Source organism: Mustelus asterias, chromosome 6, assembly GCF_964213995.1.
Source record: "Mustelus asterias chromosome 6, sMusAst1.hap1.1, whole genome shotgun sequence".
Classification (NCBI taxonomy): domain Eukaryota; kingdom Metazoa; phylum Chordata; class Chondrichthyes; order Carcharhiniformes; family Triakidae; genus Mustelus; species Mustelus asterias.
The window spans coordinates 135,482,559-135,503,630 of NC_135806.1; the positions used below are offsets into that span (position 1 = coordinate 135,482,559).

The 21,072-nt window shown below is 47.5% G+C and overlaps 1 protein-coding gene across 1 annotated transcript in view; it reads left to right on the forward strand.

The window, feature by feature from the left end:
• Nucleotides 1-21,072, forward strand: part of LOC144495159 (putative ATP-dependent RNA helicase DDX60) — a 150,239-nt gene that overhangs the window by 121,027 nt on the left and 8,140 nt on the right. The window contains exons 32-35 of the mRNA XM_078215140.1: nt 3,400-3,521; nt 5,374-5,521; nt 8,115-8,263; nt 15,291-15,442. Of these exons, the coding sequence (XP_078071266.1) occupies nt 3,400-3,521; nt 5,374-5,521; nt 8,115-8,263; nt 15,291-15,442 (571 nt within the window). The remainder of the gene's footprint in view (nt 1-3,399; nt 3,522-5,373; nt 5,522-8,114; nt 8,264-15,290; nt 15,443-21,072) is intronic.

Below are 21,072 nucleotides of genomic sequence, written 5' to 3' on the forward strand. Positions count from 1 at the left end.
AGACCAACACTTGTTGCCCATCCCTAATTGCCCAGGAGAAGGTGGTGGTTCTTGAATCGCTGCATCCACGTGATGTAGATACACCCACAGTGATGTTAGGGAGGGAGTTACAGGGTTTTAACCCAGTGACAGTGAAGGAACGGCGACATATTTCCAAGTCAGGATGGTGAGTGACTTGGAGGGGAACTTGCAGGTGGTGGTGTTCCCGTGCTAAACAAGAGCCCCAAGAGTCAACCAAGAATCCAAATAGCAGAAAGAAATATTGCTTGTTATGGGTGGCATGGTGGCACAGTGGTTAGCACTGCTGCCCCATAGCGCCAGGGACCCGGGTTCAATTCCAGCCTCGGGCCCGTGTCTGTGTGGAGATTGCACATTCTCCCCGTGTCTGCGTGGGTTTCCTCTGGGAGCTCCGGTTTCCTCCCACAGTCCAAAGATGTGCGGGTTAGGTGGATTGGCCGTGCTAAATTGACCCCAATGTCAGGGAATTAGCAGGGCAAATACGTGGGGTTACGGGAATAGGGCCTGGGTGGCATTGTGGTTGGTGCAGACTCGATGGGCCAAATGGCCTCCTTCTGCACTGTAGGGATTCTATGATTCTACTTACATGTAGCACCGTGCTGCATGTGTGAACACGTGGAGAGGACACGCAGGAATGGTGCATTGGAGCTACTTCACACATAGTTAGAAGGTCCTGACTGAACATTCCTCCCTCTCCTGCAACAGTCGGGTAATCTTCTGGGAGAAAGGGAAAAACCAGGATCAATAAAGGAAGAAATTTATTTCTAAACCCGAAACCTCCCAGGCAATCAAAATCAGCACAGGGGAATCACACAGATCCATGTTATCTGTTAATCCACACAGATATGGGCTGGAATTCTCTGGCCGTTCACACCGGCAGGATTCTCCGATCCTGCCGGGAGCGCGCCCAAGCCCGGGGGTTTCCCGCCGACATGGCGTGATGTCAGTGGGAATCCCCATTGATTGCAGAGGGACCAGAGAATCCTGCTGCTAGCAAACAAGGCGCCACCTCACGCCTCTACTTTCTCAGAAGACTAAGGAAATTTGGCATGTCAGCTACGACTCTCACCAACTTTTCCCGATGCACCATAGAAAGCATTCTTTCTAGTTGTATTCCAGCTTGGTATGGCTCCTGCTCTGTCCAAGACAACAAGGAACTACAAAGGGCTGTGATTGTAGCCCAATCCATCACGCAAACCAGCCTCCCATCCATTGACTCTGTCTACACTTCCCGCTGCCTCGGAAAAGCAGCCAGCATAATCAAGGACCCCACACACCCCGGACATTCGCTCTTCCACCTTCTTCCATCGGGAAAAAGATACAAAAGTCTGAGGTCACGTACCAACTGACTCAAGAACAGTTTCTTCCCTGCTGTCATCAGACGTTTGAATGGACCTACCTCGCATTAAGTTGATCTTTCTTTACACCCTAGCTATAACTGTAACACTACATTCTGCACTCTCTCCTTTCCTTCTCTATGGATGTTATGTTTATCTGTATAGCGCGCAAGAAACAATACTTTTCACTGTATGTTAATACATGTGACAATAATAAACCAAATCAAATCAAATCAAATCACACGGCTGGGAGCTTGGAGAATTCAGCCTGCGATCTCTGCAAACATATGAATTAGAAATACTTTGTGACCACAACTCCACATTCTGCCTAATCCAGTCAGGAAAAGGCCTAACTTCTTTGAGGACCCACCACTCCAGCCAGTGATGCATCCTTTGATTTCAGTTGATTTATTATTGTCACATGTACTAACATACAGTGAAAAGTATTGTTTCTTGCGCGCTTTACAGACAAAGCATACCGTTCATAGAGAAAGAAAAGGAGAGAGTGCAGAATGTAGTGTTACAGTCATAGCTAGGGTATAGTGAAAGATCAACTTAGTGCAAGGTAGGTCCATCCAAAAGTCTGATGGCAGCAGGGAAGAAGCTGTTCTTGAGTCGGTTGGTACGTGACCTCAGACTTTTGTATCTTTTTCCCGATGGAAGAAGGTGGAAGAGAGAATGCCCGGGGTGCGTGGGGTCCTTGATTATGCTGGCTGCTTTTCCGAGGCAGTGGGAAGTGTAGACAGAGTCAACGGATGAGATGCTGGTTTGCGTGATGAAGACTCTCTGGAAATTTTTAAGAATTGATATGCAACATGTTGTTGCAACAACGTCATGTTACGTGTACCTTTCCCCTGTCATTCCCACCAGCCTATCCTTCCAGTGAAGGAGCAGAACTGGTTGGGAGGGTCTAAGGCCAACTATGGCAGAGAGGCCAGGGATTTATTTGCCATCTCTTTCAAATGGTTTCACTAGAGAGGGCAAAGAGGAGATTTATGAGGATGTTGCCAGGACTGGAGGATTCTAGCCATGAGAAAGAATGAAACCATAGAATCCTACAGTGCAGAAGGAGGCCATTCGGCCCATCGAGTCTGCACCCACCACAATCCCACCCAAACCCTATCCCCATAACCCTACATATTTACCCTGCGAATCCCCTGACACGAGGGTCAGTTTAGCATGGCCAATCAACCTAATCTGCACATCTTTGGACTGTGGGAGGAAACCGGAGCACCCGGAGGAAACCCACGCAGACACGGGGAGAACGTGCAAACTCCACACAGACAGTGACCCAGCCAGGAATGGAACCCGGGTCCCTGGTGCTATGAGGCAGCAGTGCTAACCACTGTCCTTGGCTTATTGTCTTCTGATGCTTTGCCCTGAGCTACTTCCTTGGCAGATCTTGCTAACTCAAGGAGCTATCCAACGAGCCTCATCCCCACTGCTCTTTTCCCCATATCCCTGATGTGGAGATGCCGGCGTTGGACTGGGGTGGGCACAGTAAGAAGTCTCACAACACCAGGTTAAAATCCAACAGGTTTATTTGGAATCACGAGCACTCGGAGCGCTGCTCCTTTATCAGGTGACTCACGTCACAGTTCCTCCGTCCATTCACCTGATGAAGGAGCAGCGCTCTGAAAGCTCGTGATTCCAAATAAACTTGTTGGATTTTAACTTGGTGTGTGAGACTTCTTACTGTCCTCATATCCGTGCAATTGTTTCCCCTCGTGCCATGACTGATTAACTGTCTCTTTTCCAATGCTGTTCAAAATATTTTAGTCGGACACAACCCCGGGTCACCGTTTTAAATTGAGATGTTTGCAAGCATATTGGTGAGGATGAATGGATGAGAAACCGGATTGAAATAAGGTAGTTTGTGCTGCTCCAAATTGTTTGACGATGTTCTTGGCATTTTTTAACGTTTGTGTTATGGGGAGATGGAAGCTTTTTAGGCACCATTCTCACTAATGGTGTGATGTGACACCGAGGGATGTCAGCACATGACCCGCACTTTCATCAGCTTTGCGCTCAATCTCTTCAACAGCTTCAAGGAGGTTTTCAGAAGACGTGATGGAGACATTGGTTCTCATTCTGGCAAACCTTTTTGGTAGGAGGCACCTCCCAACATGCTTGAAGGAAGACACGATTACGTTTCAACAGTCCAAGGTGAGTGACGGAAGGGAGAATGTGGCTCCACGCCCATTCACCCTTTCCCCTGTCATTCCCACCAGCCTATCCTTCCAGTGAAGGAGCAGAACTAGGCCTGGTTGGGAGGGTCAAAGGTCAACCATGGCAGAGAGGCCAGGGATTTATTTGCCATCTCTTTCAAATGGTTTCACGAGAGAAGGCAAAGAGGAGATTTATGAGGATGTTGCCAGGACTGGAGGATTCTAGCCATGAGAAACAATGAAACCATAGAATCCTGACAGTGCAGAAGGAGGCCATTCGGCCCATCGAGTCTGCACCCACCACAATCCCACCCAAACCCTATCCCCATAACCCCACATATTTACCCTGCGAATCCCCTGACACGAGGGTCAGTTTAGCATGGCCAATCCACCTAACCCACACATCTTTGGACTGTGAGAGGAAACCGGAGCACCCGGAGGAAACCCACGCAGACACGAGGAGAACGTGCAAACTCCACACAGACAGTGACCCAAGCCGGGAATCGAACCCGGGTCCCTGCGCTGTGAGGCAGCGGTGCTAACCCACTGTGCTACCGTGCCGCCCCGTCGTTCTGCTGTCTTTCTCCATTTAAGTAACAAATGTTGGCCTTGTGAATGAATAAGAAAAAAAAGCAGTTTTTTTTAAACTGGAGACTGTTATGCCTGCAGGGTGTAGCCCGTTTAAGAGGACGGGTCAGGTGACCAGGGGTGAGGGGGGGGGGTAACATGCCTGGGAACCTGCCCCGACAGGCAGCTGAGGGCTGGAGTGCCAGAAGAATAATTTGTCGATAAACCCTTAATTGTTCCTGTGACTTGCCTCCATGTGAGTTCTTTGGAGCTACCCACAACCACCCCCCCACACCTGCCAATAGTTTCAGCCTTAACATAGACAGTCTTTTTGAATCTGTTTCCAATGTGGATGCTATGACACTTGAAATCCCTTTTGATTCAATTTCCCAGTCCAGCGAAACACATTGGGGACCATAAGACATAGGAGCAGAATTAGGCCACTCGGCCCATCAAATCTGCTCCGCCATTCAATCATTCATAGAATTCATAGAAACCCTACAGTGCAGAAGGAGGCCATTCGGCCCATCGAGTCTGCACCGACCACAATCCCACCCAGGCCCTACCCCCACATATTTACCTGCTAATCCCTCTAACTACGCATCTCAGGGACAATTTTTAACCTGGCCAATCAACCTAACCCGCACATCTTTGGACTGTGGGAGGAAACCGGAGCACCCGGAGGAAACCCACGCAGACACGAGGAGAATGTGCAAACTCCACACAGACAGTGACCCGAGCCGGGAATCGAACCCGGGACCCTGGAGCTGTGAATCAGCAGTGCTAACCACTGTGCTACCGTGCCGTGCTACCGTGGCTGACTTTTTTCTCATCCCCACTCTCCTGTCTTTTCCTCATAACCCCTGATCCCTTTATTAATCAAGAACCTATCTATCTCTGTCTTAAAGGCACTCAATGACCTGGCCTCCACAGCCTTCTGCGGCCAAGTGTTACACAGATTCACCACTCTCTGGCTGAAGAAATTCCTCCTCATCTCTGTTTTAAAGGATTGTCCCTTTAGCCTGAGGTTGTGCCCTGGGGTTCTAGTTTTTCCTACCAGTGGAAACATCCTCTACACATCCTTGCAGTAGCCTTAGCATCCGCCCTATATAATGGGGCTTTTTAGTCCTTCCTTGTTGCGGGCAGTTTGTGAAGGTCTTGGTGGAGCTCACTAATGCGTCTTAAGCTTCATTGTTCCCACAGGTGTGCAGACAAGGATAAATAGACACCTTTCTTTGATTCCACTCGCACTCTCCATCTGACAAGCGAATCTGCCATTTCAGGTATTTCTCGATGATCTCCCTGATGAGTTTGCGGCTTCCGTTCGGGAATACAACAGGAGCGCGCTTCAGATCTTTGGGAATTTCTTTCTCTCCGTCTCCAACCAGGCCAACTTGGAAGAAGAATATAAGCTTCCTCTCTCGGGCACATGTAAGTATTTCCGTGCATTAACAAAGCAGCCTGATACACAACTCCACTCTGTAGAGCTCCAGGTCACAAGCACATCAAACTGACCATTCAACCTGGAGCAGGAACATTGAGTTTGATGCAGCAGCACTTTGCCAGTGGGCCCTAGTACGATACTTCTATGGGATGCGCCAGTGTCATATCCGAGGGTATTAAAACAGCGCTGGTGCCGAGGGTGTTTGAGTTGGACTGCGCCGATGCACAGTGGGGGTAGATACTGCTGATGCTTTCTCTGTTTCAGCTGCAGTCCATACCCCACTCAACAAGTTGGCTTTTCCAATGGAACATCTCAAAGTTTAACCTTTCTCTCATAGAAGAATCATAGAAACCCTACAGTGCAGAAACAGGCCATTCGGCCCATCAAGCCTGCACCGACCACAATCCCACCCAGGCCCTACCCCCATATCCCTACATATTACCCGCTAATCCCTCTAACCTACGCATCTCAGGACACTAAGGGGCAATTTTAGCATGGCCAATCAACCTAACCCGCACATCTTTGGACTGTGGGAGGAAACCGGAGCACCCGGAGGAAACCCACGCAGACACGAGGAGAATGTGCAAACTCCACACAGACAGTGACCCAAGCCAGGAATCGAACCCAGGTCCCTGGAGCTGTGAAGCAGCAGTGCTAACCACTGTGCTACCGTGCCGCCCCTTATTCTGCCTTATTCTGAGAATAAGATAACAATCTAGAGATGAGATGAGTGGAAATGTTTTTACACAGCGTGTGGCCTAGTGGTATTATCGCCAGACTATTAATCTAGAAACGCAGCTAATGTTCTGGGGACACGGGTTCGAATCCCACCGCGGCAGATGGTGGAATTTGAATTCAATTTCTAAAAACTCTGAAATCAAGAACCTACTGATGACCATGAAACTATTGTCGATTGTTGGAAAAACCCATCTGGTTCACTAATGTCCTTCAGGGAAGGAAATCTGCCGTCCTTACCTGGTCTGGCCTACATGTGACTCCAGAGCCACAGCAATGTGGTTGACTCACAACTGCCCTCAGGCAACGAGGGATGGGCAATGAATGCTGGCCAACCAGCAACACCCGTGTCCCACGAACAAATAAAAAAAAAGATCCGGAACGCTCTGCCTGAAAGAGCTCTGGGGGAGTTTTGAATGGATATTCAAACTAGGATTGAATAAAGTCTTGCAGCTGAGAAATTACAGGGTTATCAGAAAGAATAGGGGAGTGGGGGGAAGAGGGGAGACTATTTATTTATTAGCGTCACAAGTAGACTTCCATTAACACTGCAATGAAATTCCTGTGAAAATCCCCTAGTCGCCACACTCCAGCGCCTGTTCGGGGACACTGAGGGAGAATTTAGCATGGCCAATGCACCTAACCTGCACGTCTTTCAGACTGTGGGAGGAAACCGGAGCACCCGGAGGAAACCCACGCAGACACGGGGAGAACATGCAGACTCCGCACAGACAGTGACCCAAGTGAAGAATTGAACCAGGGTCCCCGTGCTGTGAGGCGGCAGTGCTAACCACTGTGCCACCATGCCGCCGAGACTGGGACTATGTCTTTCAAAGAGGTAGCACAAAATGATGGGCTGAATGGTGTCCTTCTGTGTTCTATAATTTTAGAAACGTGGAAAGTAGGATCAGGAGGAGGCCATTTGGTCCTTCAAGCCCACTCTGCCATTCATTATGATCAGGGGTGATCATCAGTGAATGGCCTCTTCCTGCTCTGATCTTCTATTCAACTCAATAGCCTGATTCCTCCTATATCCTTTAATCCCCTTCACCCTAAGTGAGGTAACTCCATCATGGTTATAAGCAAGCAGTGGGCAGAAGGGATCTCTGGGTTGCTCCTGGCTGGGTGAGGAATCGACTTTCTTTGTGCATTTAATGACAACTGGGACTTTTTTCTCTGCAGCACAGGAGGCTGAGGGGTGATCTTACAGAGGTCTATAACATAATGAGGGGAATAGATCAGCTCGATAGTCAATATCTTTTCCCAAAGGGAGGGGAGTCTAAAACTAGAGGATATATGTTTAAGGTGAGAGGGGAGAGGTACAAAAGTGTCCAGATGGGAAATATTTTCACACAGAGGGTGGTGAGTGTCTGGAACAAGCGGGTACAATTTTGTCTTTTAAAAAGCGTTTAGTCAGTTACATGAGTAAGATGGGTGGAGAGGGATATGGGCCAAACACGGGCAATTGGGTCTGGCTTAATGGTTAAAAAGGAGGGCAGTAAGAAGTTTAACAACACCAGGTTAAAGTCCAACAGGTTTATTTGGTAGCAAAAGCCACAAGCTTTTGGAGCCTTAAGCCCCTTCTTCAGGTGAGTGAAGGGGCTTAAGGTGAAGGTGCTTAAGGCTCCGAAAGCTTGTGGCTTTTGCTACCAAATAAACCTGTTGGACTTTAACCTGGTGTTGTTAAACTTTTTACTGTGTTTACCCCAGTCCAACGCCGGCATCTCCACATTATAAAAAAAAGGGCGGCATGGACAAGTTGGGCCGAAGGGCCTGTAAACCTCTATGACTCTATGATCCTATGATGGTAAATTTCTGACAATTGTGTCCATGTTATTTGTCCAGCCTTTAAGCGTCTCTGTTTACCTGAAGCCAATGACTTCTGCTCGGAGATGGCCAAAGCCTCAAAGAGTCCAACAACATCTGTGTCACCATTCGCCTGCTTATCCGGACACTCTGATTTCGACCTGTTTAAGGAGGACAATGTGGATCCAGTAAGTTCCTTTACTGACCTCATGCTAACATCATCACTGGGGGCGGGATTTGGGGTTAAATTGTCTCCCGCCCCCAGAGAGTCAGTGCAGCTCACATCCCTCAGCCCCTCCTGTGCTGCAAGGTTATACGAGATGGCGTGACTCTAATGGAAAGTGTTGGCCAATACCTTCGACAAGAGCAATTCATGCCGGTGTGGAGGTGGTGTGGGGCGGGGGCGGGGGGGGGGGGGGGGGGGGGGGGGGAAGCTATCCAAAAGCATAATCAGATGTTGTCCTTGTTTAATATTCAGCATCTTGCCTGAGTCAGAAAGTCGTGGGTTCAAGACTGGTGTCAGGACCAAGGCAAGCAGTTGATACTTCAGGGCAGTGCTGAGGGAGGGCTGCATCACGGAGGGGTCCATGAGATATTGATCCGAAGGCAGTGCTCAGAGAGACCCTCCTGGAATTATCTGCAGCACCACCGTCAGGAAGGCAGATCTTTCAATCTTTATGGGCTCTTGCTGTGTGCACATTGGCTGCCATGTTTCCGAAGGTTGGTTAGGGCAAGTTTAGGGCCAGTTATAAAGGTTGGTTAGGGCAAGTTTAGGGCCAGTTATAAGGTTGGTTAGGGCAAGTTTAGGGCCAGTTATAGATGGCAGAGGGAAGTTATGTGTGGAACCGGAGGAGATTGGTGAAGCATTGAACCAATATTTCTCTTCGGTGTTCACGCAAGGGGACATGAATATAGCTGAGGAGGACACTGGGTTGCAAGGGAGTAGAATAGACAGTATTACAGTTGATAAGGAGGATGTGCAGGATATTCTGGAGGGTCTGAAAATAGATAAATCCCCTGGTCCGGATGGGATTTATCCAAGGATTCTCTGGGAGGCAAGAGAAGTGATTGCAGAGCCTCTGGCTCTGATCTTCAGGTCGTCGTTGGCCTCTGGTATAGTACCAGAAGATTGGAGGTTAGCGAATGTTGTCCCATTGTTTAAGAAGGGGAACAGAGACTTCCCCGGGAATTATAGACCGGTGAGTCTCACTTCTGTTGTCGGCAAGATGTTGGAAAAAATTATAAGGGATAGGATTTATAGTTATTTGGAGAGTAATGAATTGATAGGTGATAGTCAGCATGGTTTTGTGGCAGGTAGGTCGTGCCTTACTAACCTTATTGAGTTTTTTGAGAAAGTGACCAAGGAGGTGGATGGGGGCAAGGCAGTGGACGTGGTATATATGGATTTTAGTAAGGCGTTTGATAAGGTTCACCATGGTAGGCTTCTGCAGAAAATGCAGATGTATGGGATTGGGGGTGATCTAGGAAATTGGATCAGGAATTGGCTAGCGGATAGGAAACAGAGGGTGGTGGTTGATAGTAAATATTCATCATGGAGTGCGGTTACAAGTGGTGTACCTCAGGGATCTGTTTTGGGGCCACTGCTGTTTGTAATATTTATTAATGATCTGGATGAGGGTATAGTTGGGTGGATTAGCAAATTTGCTGATGACACCAAAGTCGGTGGTGTGGTAGACAGTGAGGAAGGGTGTCGTAGTTTGCAGGAAGACTTAGACAGGTTGCAAAGTTGGGCCGAGAGGTGGCGGATGGAGTTTAATGCGGAGAAGTGTGAGGTAATTCACTTTGGTAGGAATAACAGATGTGTTGAGTATAGGGCTAACGGGAGGACTTTGAATAGTGTGGAGGAGCAGAGGGATCTAGGTGTATGTGTGCATAGATCCCTGAAAGTTGAGAATCAAGTAGATAAGGTTGTTAAGAAGGCATATGGTGTCTTGGCGTTTATTGGTAGGGGGATTGAATTTAGGAGTCGTAGCGTTATGTTGCAACTGTACACAACTCTGGTGCGGCCGCACTTGGAGTACTGTGTGCAGTTCTGGTCCCCACATTACAGGAAGGATGTGGAGGCTTTGGAGAGGGTGCAGAGGAGGTTTACCAGGATGTTGCCTGGTATGGAGGGGAGATCCTATGAGGAGAGGCTGAGGGATTTGGGATTGTTTTCGCTGGAAAGGCGGCGGCTAAGAGGGGATCTTATTGAAACATATAAGATGATTAGAGGTTTAGATAGGGTGGATAGTGATAGCCTTTTTCCTCTGATGGAGAAATCCAGCACGAGGGGGCATGGCTTTAAATTGAGGGGGGGTAGTTATAGAACCGATGTCAGGGGTAGGTTCTTTACCCAGAGGGTGGTGAGGGATTGGAATGCCCTGCCAGCATCAGTAGTAAATGCGCCTAGTTTGGGGGCGTTTAAGAGATCCGTAGATAGGTTCATGGACGAAAAGAAATTGGTTTAGGTTGGAGGGTCACAGTTTGTTTTTTTTTTAACTGGTCGGTGCAACATCGTGGGCCGAAGGGCCTGTTCTGCGCTGTAATGTTCTATGTTCTATGTTCTATGTTCTATGATATTACAACACATTTCAAAATGTGCTTCATTGCACACAAAGCCCCTTTCTCAAACGGTGAATCTTAATGGTGGCAGAGCATTCATTCTAACTGACGTCTCAGCCTGTCCACTCCCCTCCATCCTCCCCTCCCCTCCATCCTCCACTCCCCTCCATCCTCCACTCTCCTCCATCCTCCCCTCCCCTCCATCCTCCCCTCTCTCCTCCTCTCTTCATCCTTAGAATCCCTACAGTACAGAAGGAGGCCATTCGGCCCATTGAGTCTGCACTGCCAACAATCCCACCCAGGCCCTATCCCCATAACCCCACATATTTACCCTGCTAATCCCCCCCCCCCCCCCCCCCCGAAGCTAGGGGCAATTTAGCACGGCCATTCAACCTAACTTGAACATCTTTGGAGTGTGGGAGGAAACCGGAGCACCCGGAGGAAACCCATGCAGACACAGGGAGAACGCGCAAACTCCGCACAGACAGTGACCCAAGCCGGGAATCGAACCCACGTCCCTGACGCTGTGAGGCAGCAGTGCTAACCACTGTGCCACCGTGCCGCTTTCTTCTCCTGCCCCCTTTCCTACCCACTTCTTGTTGTCCATTCATCTCCCTTAGAATCATAGAAAAGCTACAGGACAGAACGAGACCATTCAGCCCAACATACCTGTGCCAGCTGAAAAAATAGAACCACCCATTTTGGTCCCACCTTTCAGCATCTGGTCTGTAGCCTTGCTGCTTATAGCAATTCAGATACAGATCCAATCGCCTTTTAATGAGTTGAGGCCTCCCACCTCAATCACCAATTCAGGCAGTAAATTGCAGAACCTAACCTCTGGGTGAGAAAGGTTTTCCTCATGTCCCCTCTAATCCTTCCACCAATCAACTTAAATCTATGCCCCCTGGTAACTCATCTCTCTGCTAGGGGAAACAAGTTTTTCCTGTCTACCCTGTCCAGACCCCTCATATTCTGTACACCTCAATTGCATCACCCCTTAGTCTCCTCTGTTCCAAGGAAATCAACCCCGGCCTACTTAATCTCTCCTCATAGATGTAACTTTCAAGACCTGGCAACATTCTTGTAAATCTTCTCTGCACTCTCTCCACAGCAATACATCCTTCCTGTATTATGGTGACCAAAACTGTACACAAAACTCTAGCTGTGGCCTAACCAGTCTTTTATATAGTTGGATCCTTACATCCCTGTTTTTGCATACAATACTTAGAAACATAGAAACTAGAAGCAGGAGGAGGCCATTCCGCCCTCAGAGCCTGCTCCGCCATTCACCTTGATCATGGCTGATCATCGAATTCAATATCCTGATCCCCCCCTTCCTCCCATATCCCTTGATCCCTTTAGCCCCTAGAGCTATATTTAAATTATTCTTGAAATCAGACAACGCTTTGGCCTCAACTACTAACTGTGGTGAATTCCACACATTCACCACCCTCTGGGTGAAGAAATTTCTCCTCACCTCAGTTCTAAAAGGTTTACCCCTTATCCTCAAACTATGACCCCTAGTTCTGGACTCCCCCACCATTGGGAACATTCTTTCTTAATCTACCCTGTCTAACCCTGTTAGAATTTTATAAGTTTCTATGAGATCCCCTCTCACTCTTCTAAACTCCAGTGAATATAATCCTAACCGACTTAGTCTCTCCTCATATGACAGACCTGCCAATACGTCACCCAATAAGGGAAAGCATTCCATACATTTTTTTCAACACCTTATCCACCTGTTCTGCCATCTTCAGGGACCTCAGTATATGCATTGTGGTGTCTCTCACTTCCTCTACCTCTGGGGTACCCTCTGGTTTACTGAGTATTCCCTTGCTCTGTTTGCTCTCCCCAAATGCATTACCTCACACTTTTCCGGATTGAATTCCATTCGCAAATTCTCTGCTCATTGATACCATTCCGGAGATGACAGCTATCTTTTCTATGCTTTTCACTCTCAACTACACGGCTAATTTTAGTGCCATCTATAAATTTCCCCATCATGCCTCCCACATTAAGAACATAAGAATTAGGAGCAGGAGTAGGCCATCTGGCCCCTCGAGCCCGCCCCGCCATTCAATAAGATCATGGCTGATCTTTTTGTGGACTCAGCTCCACTTACCCACCCGCTCACCATAACCCTTAATTCCTTTACTATCCAAAAATCTATCTATCTTTATCTTAAGAACATTCAATGAGGTAACCTCAACCGCCTTGACTGGGCAGGAAATTCCACAGATTCACAACTCTTTGGGTGAAGAAGTTCCTCCTCAACTCAGTCCTAAATCTGCTCCCTAGTTCTAGTTTCTCCCGCCAGTGGAAACAACTTCCCTGCTTCTATCTTATCTATTGCCTTCATAATTCTATATGTTTCTAAAACATCTCCCCTCATTCTTCTAAATTCTAACGAGTATAGTCCCAATCTACTCGGTCTCTCCTCATAAGCCAACCCTCTCAACTCCGGAATCAACCTAGTGAATCTCCTCTGCACCCCCTCCAGTGCCAGTATATCCTTTCTCAAGTAAGGAGACCAAAACTGTACGCAGTACTCCAGGTATGGCCCCTCCAGTACCTTATACAGCTCTGCAACATAAGTTAAAGTTAAGGGTAATTTATTAGTCACAAGTAAGGCTTGCATTAACACTGCAATGGAGTTACTGTTAAATTCCCCTAGTCGCCACAGGCCGGCGCCTGTTCGGGTCAATGCACCTAACCAGCACGTCTTTCAGACTGTGGGATGAAACCGGAGCACCCGGAGGAAACCCATGCAGACACGGGGAGACAGTGACTAAATCTGGGAATCAAACCCAGGTCCCTGGTGCTGTGAAGCAGCAGTGCTAACCACTATGCTACCGTGCCGCCCCTCATGAAAAAATCTCGCTGTTTTTAAACTCCATCCCTCTAGCAATGAAGGACAAAATTGCCTTTGCTTTCTGAATTACCTGCTGCACCTGCAAACCAACTTTTTGCGATGCATGCACAAGGACACCCAGGTCCCTCTGCACAGCAGCATGCTGCAATGTTTTACCATTTAAATAACAGTCCTTTTTGCTGTTATTCCTATTTAAGTCCAAATCATTAACGTATACCACAAACAGCAAGGGCCTCAATACTGAGGCCTGCGGAATACCACAGGAAACAGCTTCACATTCCCAAAAACATCCATCGACCTTTACCCTTTGTTTCCCGTCACTGATCCAACTCACCACCTTCCCCTGTATCCCATGAGATCCCACCTTTTTGAACAGTCTGCCACGTGGGATCTTGTCAAATGCCTTACTGAAATCCATGTAGACAACATCCACTGCACTACCCTGCTCGATCCTCCTTGTTACTTCATCAAAAATATCTTCTTCTGGCCGCTCCCCACTCTCCCCCACCTCCTCTCCTTTCCTCTCCTAACCTCCTGCCTCATCCTGCCCTCACCCCTGCCAATCCCTCTTTGCTCCCTTTTATTCCAGTCCCCTCACCTCTCATCCTCTTCACTTCCCTCTGACCCACTCAATTACACTCCCCTCCCCTCCCCTCGTTGCCTCCCTCTCTGGGTGTTAGGGGTGGTAAATAGATATCCTTGGAGAGAGGATCCATATAGTGTCTGCCTGCACAGCCCAGGCCTCCCACCGTTGGTGGTCATCAGAGGAACTGCACTTGCATAATAACAATGATTTGGATGAGAATATAGGAGGCATGGTTAGTAAGTTTGCAGATGACACCAAGATTGGTGGCATAGTGGACAGTGAAGAAGGTTATCTATGATTGCAATGAAGTCTTGATCAATTGGGCCAGTGGGCTGATGAATAGCAGACGGAGTTTAGTTTAGATAAATGTGAGGTGATGCATTTTGGTAGATCAAACTGGGCCAGGACTTACTCAGTTAATGGTTGGGCGTTGGGGAGAGTTACAGAACAAAGAGATCTCGGGGTACAGGTTCATAGCTCCTTGAAAGTGGAGTCACAGGTGAACAGAGTGGTGAAGAAGGCATTCGGTATGCTTGGTTTCATTGGTCAGAACATTGAATACAGGAGTTGGGACGCCTTATTGAAGTTGTACAAGGCAACACTTGGAATACTGTGTACAGTTCTGGTCACCCTATTATAGAAAGGATATTATTAAACTAAAAAGAATGCAGGAAAAATTTACTAGGATGCTACAGGGACTTGATGGTTTGAGTTACAAGGAGAGTCTAGATAGACTAGGATTCTTTTCCCTGGAGCGCAGGAGAACTAGGGGTGATCTTATAGAGGTTTATAAAATAATGTGGGGCATAGATCAGCTAGATAGTCAACATATTTTCCCAAAGGTAGAGGAGTCTAAAACTAGAGGGCATAGGTTTAAGGTGAGAGGGGAGAGATACTAAAGAGTCCAGAGGGGCAATTTTTTCACAGAAGGTGGTGAGTGTCTGGAACGAGGTGCCAGAAGCGGTAGTAGAGACGGGTACAAATTTGTCTTTTAAAAAGCATTTAGACAGTTACATGCGTAAGATGGGTAAAGAGGGATATGCCCCAAAAGCGGACAATTGGGACTAGCTTAGTGGTTAATAAAAAAGGCGGCATGGACAAGTTGGGCTGAAGGGCCTGTTTCCATGCTGTAAACCTCTATGACTACATGACTATGACTAACAATGTGGATGTGCTTTTTTGCCCCTTTCAGATAGTTTTCCGCACACTTGGAATTCATATGGACAGCATCCCTGTCCTGTACTTGAAGTACTACGATAGACAAGGCCAGCGCTTGCGTCTTAATGCCTACGCTCTCGACTTCTACAAGCATGGCTGTTTAGGTGCTTTATACAGTGATAACGGGTGAGAATTGGTTGACTATATATTTATTCTGCAACTTAATAGCTTAATTGCTGCAGACTGCACATTTCCCTCTCTGTCCCTGTCTTTGATTTGATTTGATTTGATTTATTATTGTCACATGTATTAGTATACAGTGAAAAGTATTGTTTCTTGCGCGCTATACAGACAAAGCATGCCGTTCATAGAGAAGGAAAGGAGAGAGTGCAGAATGTAGTGTTACAGTCATAGCTCGGGTGTAGAGAAAGATCAACTTAATGCATGGTAAGTCCATTCAAAAGTCTGACAGCAGCAGGGAAGAAGCTGTTCTTGAGTTGGTTGGTACGTGACCTCAGACTTTTGTATCTTTTTCCTGATGGAAGAAGGTGGAAGAGAGAATGTCCGGGGTGCGTGGGGTCCTTAATTATGCTGGCTGCTTTGCCGAGGCAGTGGGAAGTGTCAACAGAGTCAATGGATGGGAGGCTGGTTTGCGTGATGGACTGGGCTACATTCATGGCCTTTTGTAGTTTCTTGCGGTCTTGGGCAGAGCAGGATTCTTACCAAGCTGTGATACAACCAGAAAGAATGCTTTCTATGGTGCATCTGTAAAAGTTGGTGAGAGTTGTAGCTGACATGTCAAATTTCCTCAGTCTTCTGAGAAAGTAGAGGCGTTGGTGGGCTTTCTTAACTATAGTGTCGGCTTGGGGGGATCAGGACAGATTGTTGGTGATCTGGACACCTAAAAACCATTGATGTAGACAGGGGCATGTTCTCCTTTACACTTCCTGAAGTCAATGACAATCTCCTTCGTTTTGTTGACATTGAGGGAGAGATTATTGTTGCCGCACCAGTTCACCAGATTCTCTATCTCATTCCTGTACTCTGTCTCGTCATTGTTTGAGATCCGACCCACTATGGTGGTGTCATCAGCAAACTTGAAAATCGAATTGAAGGGGAATTTGGCCACACAGTATTAGGTGTATAAGGAGTATAGTAGGGAGCTGAGAACACAGCCTTGTGAGGCATCGGTGTTGAGGATGATCGTGGAGGAGGTGTTGTTGCCTATCCTTACTGATTGTGGTCTGTGAGTTTGGAAGTTCAGGATCCAGTTGCAGGGGGAGGAGCTGAGCCCCAGCCCACAGAGTTTGGAGAAGGGTTTCGTTGAAGGCTGAGCTATAATCAATAAATAGGAGTCTGACAGAGGTGTCTTTGTTATCTAGGTATTCCAGGGTTGAGTGCAGGGCCAGAGAGATGGTGTCTGCTGTGAACCTGTTGCGGCGATAGGCAAACTGTAGTGGATCCAGGCAGTCCGGGAGGCTGGAATTGATTTGTGCCATGACTGGCCTTTCGAAGCTAGCCTTTCTTCACAATGATGGATGTCAGAGCCACCAGCCGATAGTCATTAAGGCACGCTACTTGGTTTTTCTTAGGTACCGGGATGATGATCATCTCCTTGAAGCAGATAGGGACCTCAGATTGTTGTAAAGAGAGGTTGAAGATGATTCGCGCAGGATTTGAGTGCTCGTCTGGGTACCCCATCCAGGCCAGTCGCTTTCCGTGGGTTGACCTTCAAGAAAGCTGCTCTGGCATCTGCAATGGTGACCCCAGATACAGGTTCATCCAAGCCTTCCAGGATAGAGGGTATGCTCTCGCTGACCTCTTGCTCAAAATGGAAGTAGAATGCATTGAGCTTATCAGGGAGGGGTGCGTTGGAGCCGGCGATTTTACCTGCCTCCATCTTGTAGCCTGTTATGTCTTGCAGACCTTGCCATAGTTGGCAGGGGTTGGTGTAGCTAGCCTGGGACTCTAGCTTGGTCCGGTATTAGCACATTTTTGAATAAACTGAAGGTCGATAAGTCCCCTGGGCCTGATGAAATGTATCCTAGGATTCTTTGGGAGGCAAGGGATGAGATTGCAGAGCCTTTGGCGTTGATCTTTGGGTCCTCGCTGTCTACGGGGATGGTGCCAGAGGACTGGAGAATGGCGAATGTTGTTCCTCTGTTTAAGAAAGGGAATAGAAATGACCCTGGTAATTATAGACCGGTTAGTCTTACTTCGGTGGTTGGTAAATTGATGGAAAGGGTCCTTAGGGATGGGATTTACGACCATTTAGAAAGATGCGGATTAATCCGAGATAGTCAGCACGGATTCGTGAAGGGCAAGTCGTGCCTCACAAATTTGATAGAATTTTTTGAGGAGGTAACTAAGTGTGTTGATGAAGGTAGGGCAGTTGATGTCATATACATGGATTTTAGTAAGGCGTTTGATAAGGTCCCCCATGGTCGGCTTATGATGAAAGTGAGAAGGTGTGGGATAGAGGGAAAGTTGGCCGATTGGATAGGCAACTGGCTGTCTGACCGAAGACAGAGGGTGGTGGTCGATGGAAAATTTTCGGATTGGAGGCAGGTTGCTAGCGGTGTGCCGCAGGGATCAGTGCTTGGTCCTCTGCTCTTTGTGATTTTTATTAATGACTTAGAGGAGGGGGCTGAAGGGTGGATCAGTAAATTTGCTGATGACACCAAGATTGGTGGAGTAGTGGATGAGGTGGAGGGCTGTTGTAGGCTGCAAAGAGACATAGATAGGATGCAAAGCTGGGCTGAAAAATGGCAAATGGAGTTTAACCCTGATAAATGTGAGGTGATTCATTTTGGTAGGACAAATTTAAATGTGGATTACAGGGTCAAAGGTAGGGTTCTGAAGACTGTGGAGGAACAGAGAGATCTTGGGGTCCATATCCACAAATCTCTAAAGGTTGCCAGTCAAGTGGATAGAGCTGTGAAGAAGGCCTATAGTGTGTTAGCTTTTATTAACAGGGGGTTGGAGTTTAAGAGCCGTGGGGTTATGCTGCAACTGTACAGGACCTTGGTGAGACCACATTTGGAATATTGTGTGCAGTTCTGGTCACCTCACTATAGGAAGGATGTGGAAGCGCTGGAAGGAGTGCAGAGGAGATTTACCAGGATGCTGCCTGGTTTGGAGGGTAGGTCATATGAGGAAAGGTTGAGGGAGCTAGGGCTGTTCTCTCTGGAGCGGAGGAGGCTGAGGGGAGACTTAATAGAGGTGTATAAAATGATGAAGGGGATAGATAGAGTGAACGTTCAAAGACTATTTCCTCGGGTGGATGGAGCTATTACAAGGGGGCATAACTATAGGGTTCGTGGTGGGAGATACAGGACGGATATCAGAGGTAGGTTCTTTACGCAGAGAGTGGTTGTGGTGTGGAATGGACTGCCTGCAGTGATAGTGGAGTCAGACACTTTAGAAACATTTAAGCGGTTATTGGATAGGCACATGGAGCACACCAGGATGATAGGGAGTGGGATAGCTTGATCTTGGTTTCAGATAAAGCTCGGCACAACATCGTGGGCCGAAGGGCCTGTTCTGTGCTGTACTGTTCTATGTTCTATGTTCTATGGTATTGTCTTTTGGCATCTTTGATGGATCTCCGTAGATCATATCTGGTTTTCTTGTATAGGTCAGTGTCGCCTGACTTGAATGCGTCAGACCTGGACTTCAGCAAGCAGCGGATATCCCTGTTCATTCATGGTTTCCGGTTGGGAAACATGCGGATTTGCTTCTTTGGGACACAGTCTTCTACACACTTACTAATGAAGTCCATTACTGTAGTGGCGGACTCGCTCAGGCTGGTCGCAGAGTTTTTATATACTGACCAGTCCACTGACTCCAAGCAGTCCCGTAGGAGATCATCCAATTTTTCAGAACAACATTGCATGACTTTCGTTGATGGATTCTCCAACTTCAGTTTTTGCTTGTAAGCTGGAGCATGTACCTTCTTATGCTTGCTTTTATCAGCCAGGACATTGAGTACAAGAGTTGGGAAATCATGTTGCAGCTTTATAAAACCTTGGTTAGGCTGCATTTGGAGTGTTGTGTGCAGTTCTGGTCACCACATTATCAGAAGGATGTTGAAGCTTTGGAGAAAGTGCAAAGAAGGTTCACCAGGATGTTGCCTGGTCTCGAGGGTTTTGGCTGTGAGGAGAGGTTGAATAAACTAGGATTGTTTTCACTGGAAAGACAAAGGCTGAGGGGAGATCAGATAGAGGTGTACAAAATAATGAGAGGCATAGACCTTGGAGGCTTTTTCCAAGGGTGGAAGTGTCAATTACAAGGGGGCACAGGTTCAGGGTGAGAGGGGGAAAGTTTAAGGAAGATGTGTGAGGGAGGTTTTTCACGCAGAGAGTGGTGGGTGCCTGGATCCTGCTGCCAGAGGAGGTGGTGGAAGCAGGCACATTAGCAACATTTAAGAGGCATCTGGATAGGTGCATGAATAGGGAGGGAATAGAGGGATACGGACCGAATAAGGGCAGAAAGTTTTTTTTAGTTTAGTTAGGACCTCATGATCAGCACAGACTTGGAGGGCCGAAGGGCCTGTTCCTGTGCTGTACTTTTCTTTGTTCTTCTTTGAAACCTGCAATCCCTGCCTTCCCTGACACCAGGGTCGACCTTGCCATTGCACTCTCGGTCAACCTCCCAGACTCCTCCCTCTGTAGACCTGAGTCCGCCCAGAACTCTGGTGCCCGTTTGTAACTCACACCAAATCCTCCTTTCCTCTATCACCCCACTGCTCCTTCATTAACACTGGTTCTCAATCCAGTCAAATCCTCCCGATCTATCCAACCTTTATTTAGATGTACACTGGCCTAGTGGTATTATGGCTCGACTAGTAATCCAGAAACTCAGCGAATGTTCTGAGGGTTTGGGTTCGAATCCCACCACGGCAGATGGTGGAATTTGAATTCAATAAAAAAAATCTGGAATTAAGAATCTACTGATGACCATAAAACCATTGTCGATTGTCGGAAAAACTCACTTGGTTCACTAATGCCCTTCAGGGAAGGAAATCTGCTGTCCTTACCTGGTCTGGCCTACATGTGACTTCAGAGTCACAGCAATGTCTCAACTGTCCTCAGACAACTAGGGATGGGCAATAAATGCTGGCCAGCCAGTGACGCCTGTGTCCCACGAATGAATAATAAAACAAACTTGTGATGGCAAGGCAAACAAGTCTATGGACCAAGTGACAGAAAATAGTTGGGTTTTTTTATTGTGAGCAGTTTTGGACCCCATATCTCAGGAAGGATGTGCTGGCCTTAGAAAGGGTCCAGAGGAGGTTCACAAGAATGATCCCTGGAATGAAGAGCTTGTCGTATGAGGAACGGTTGAGGACTCTGGGTCTGTACTCGTTGGAGCTTAGAAGGTTGAGGGGGGATCTTATTGAAACTTACAGGATACTGCGAGGCCTGGATAGAGTGGACGTGGAGAGGATGTTTCCACTAGTAGGAAAAACTAGAACCAGAGGACACAACCTCAGGCTAAAGGGATGATCCTTTAAAACAGAGATGAGGATGAATTTCTTCAGCCAGAGAGTGGTGAATCTGTGGAACTCTTTTCCACAGAAGGCTTTGGAGGCCAGGTCATTGAGTGTCTTTAAGACAGAGATAGATAGGTTCTTGATTAATAAAGGGATCAGGGGTTATAGGGAAAAGGCAGGAGAATGGGGATGAGAAAAAAGTCAGCCATGATTGAATGGTGGAGCAGATTCGATGGGCCGAGTGGCCTAATTCTGTCTCTATAGAAAGAATCATAGAAACCCGACAGTGCAGAAAGGGGCCATCTGGCCCATCGAGTCTGCA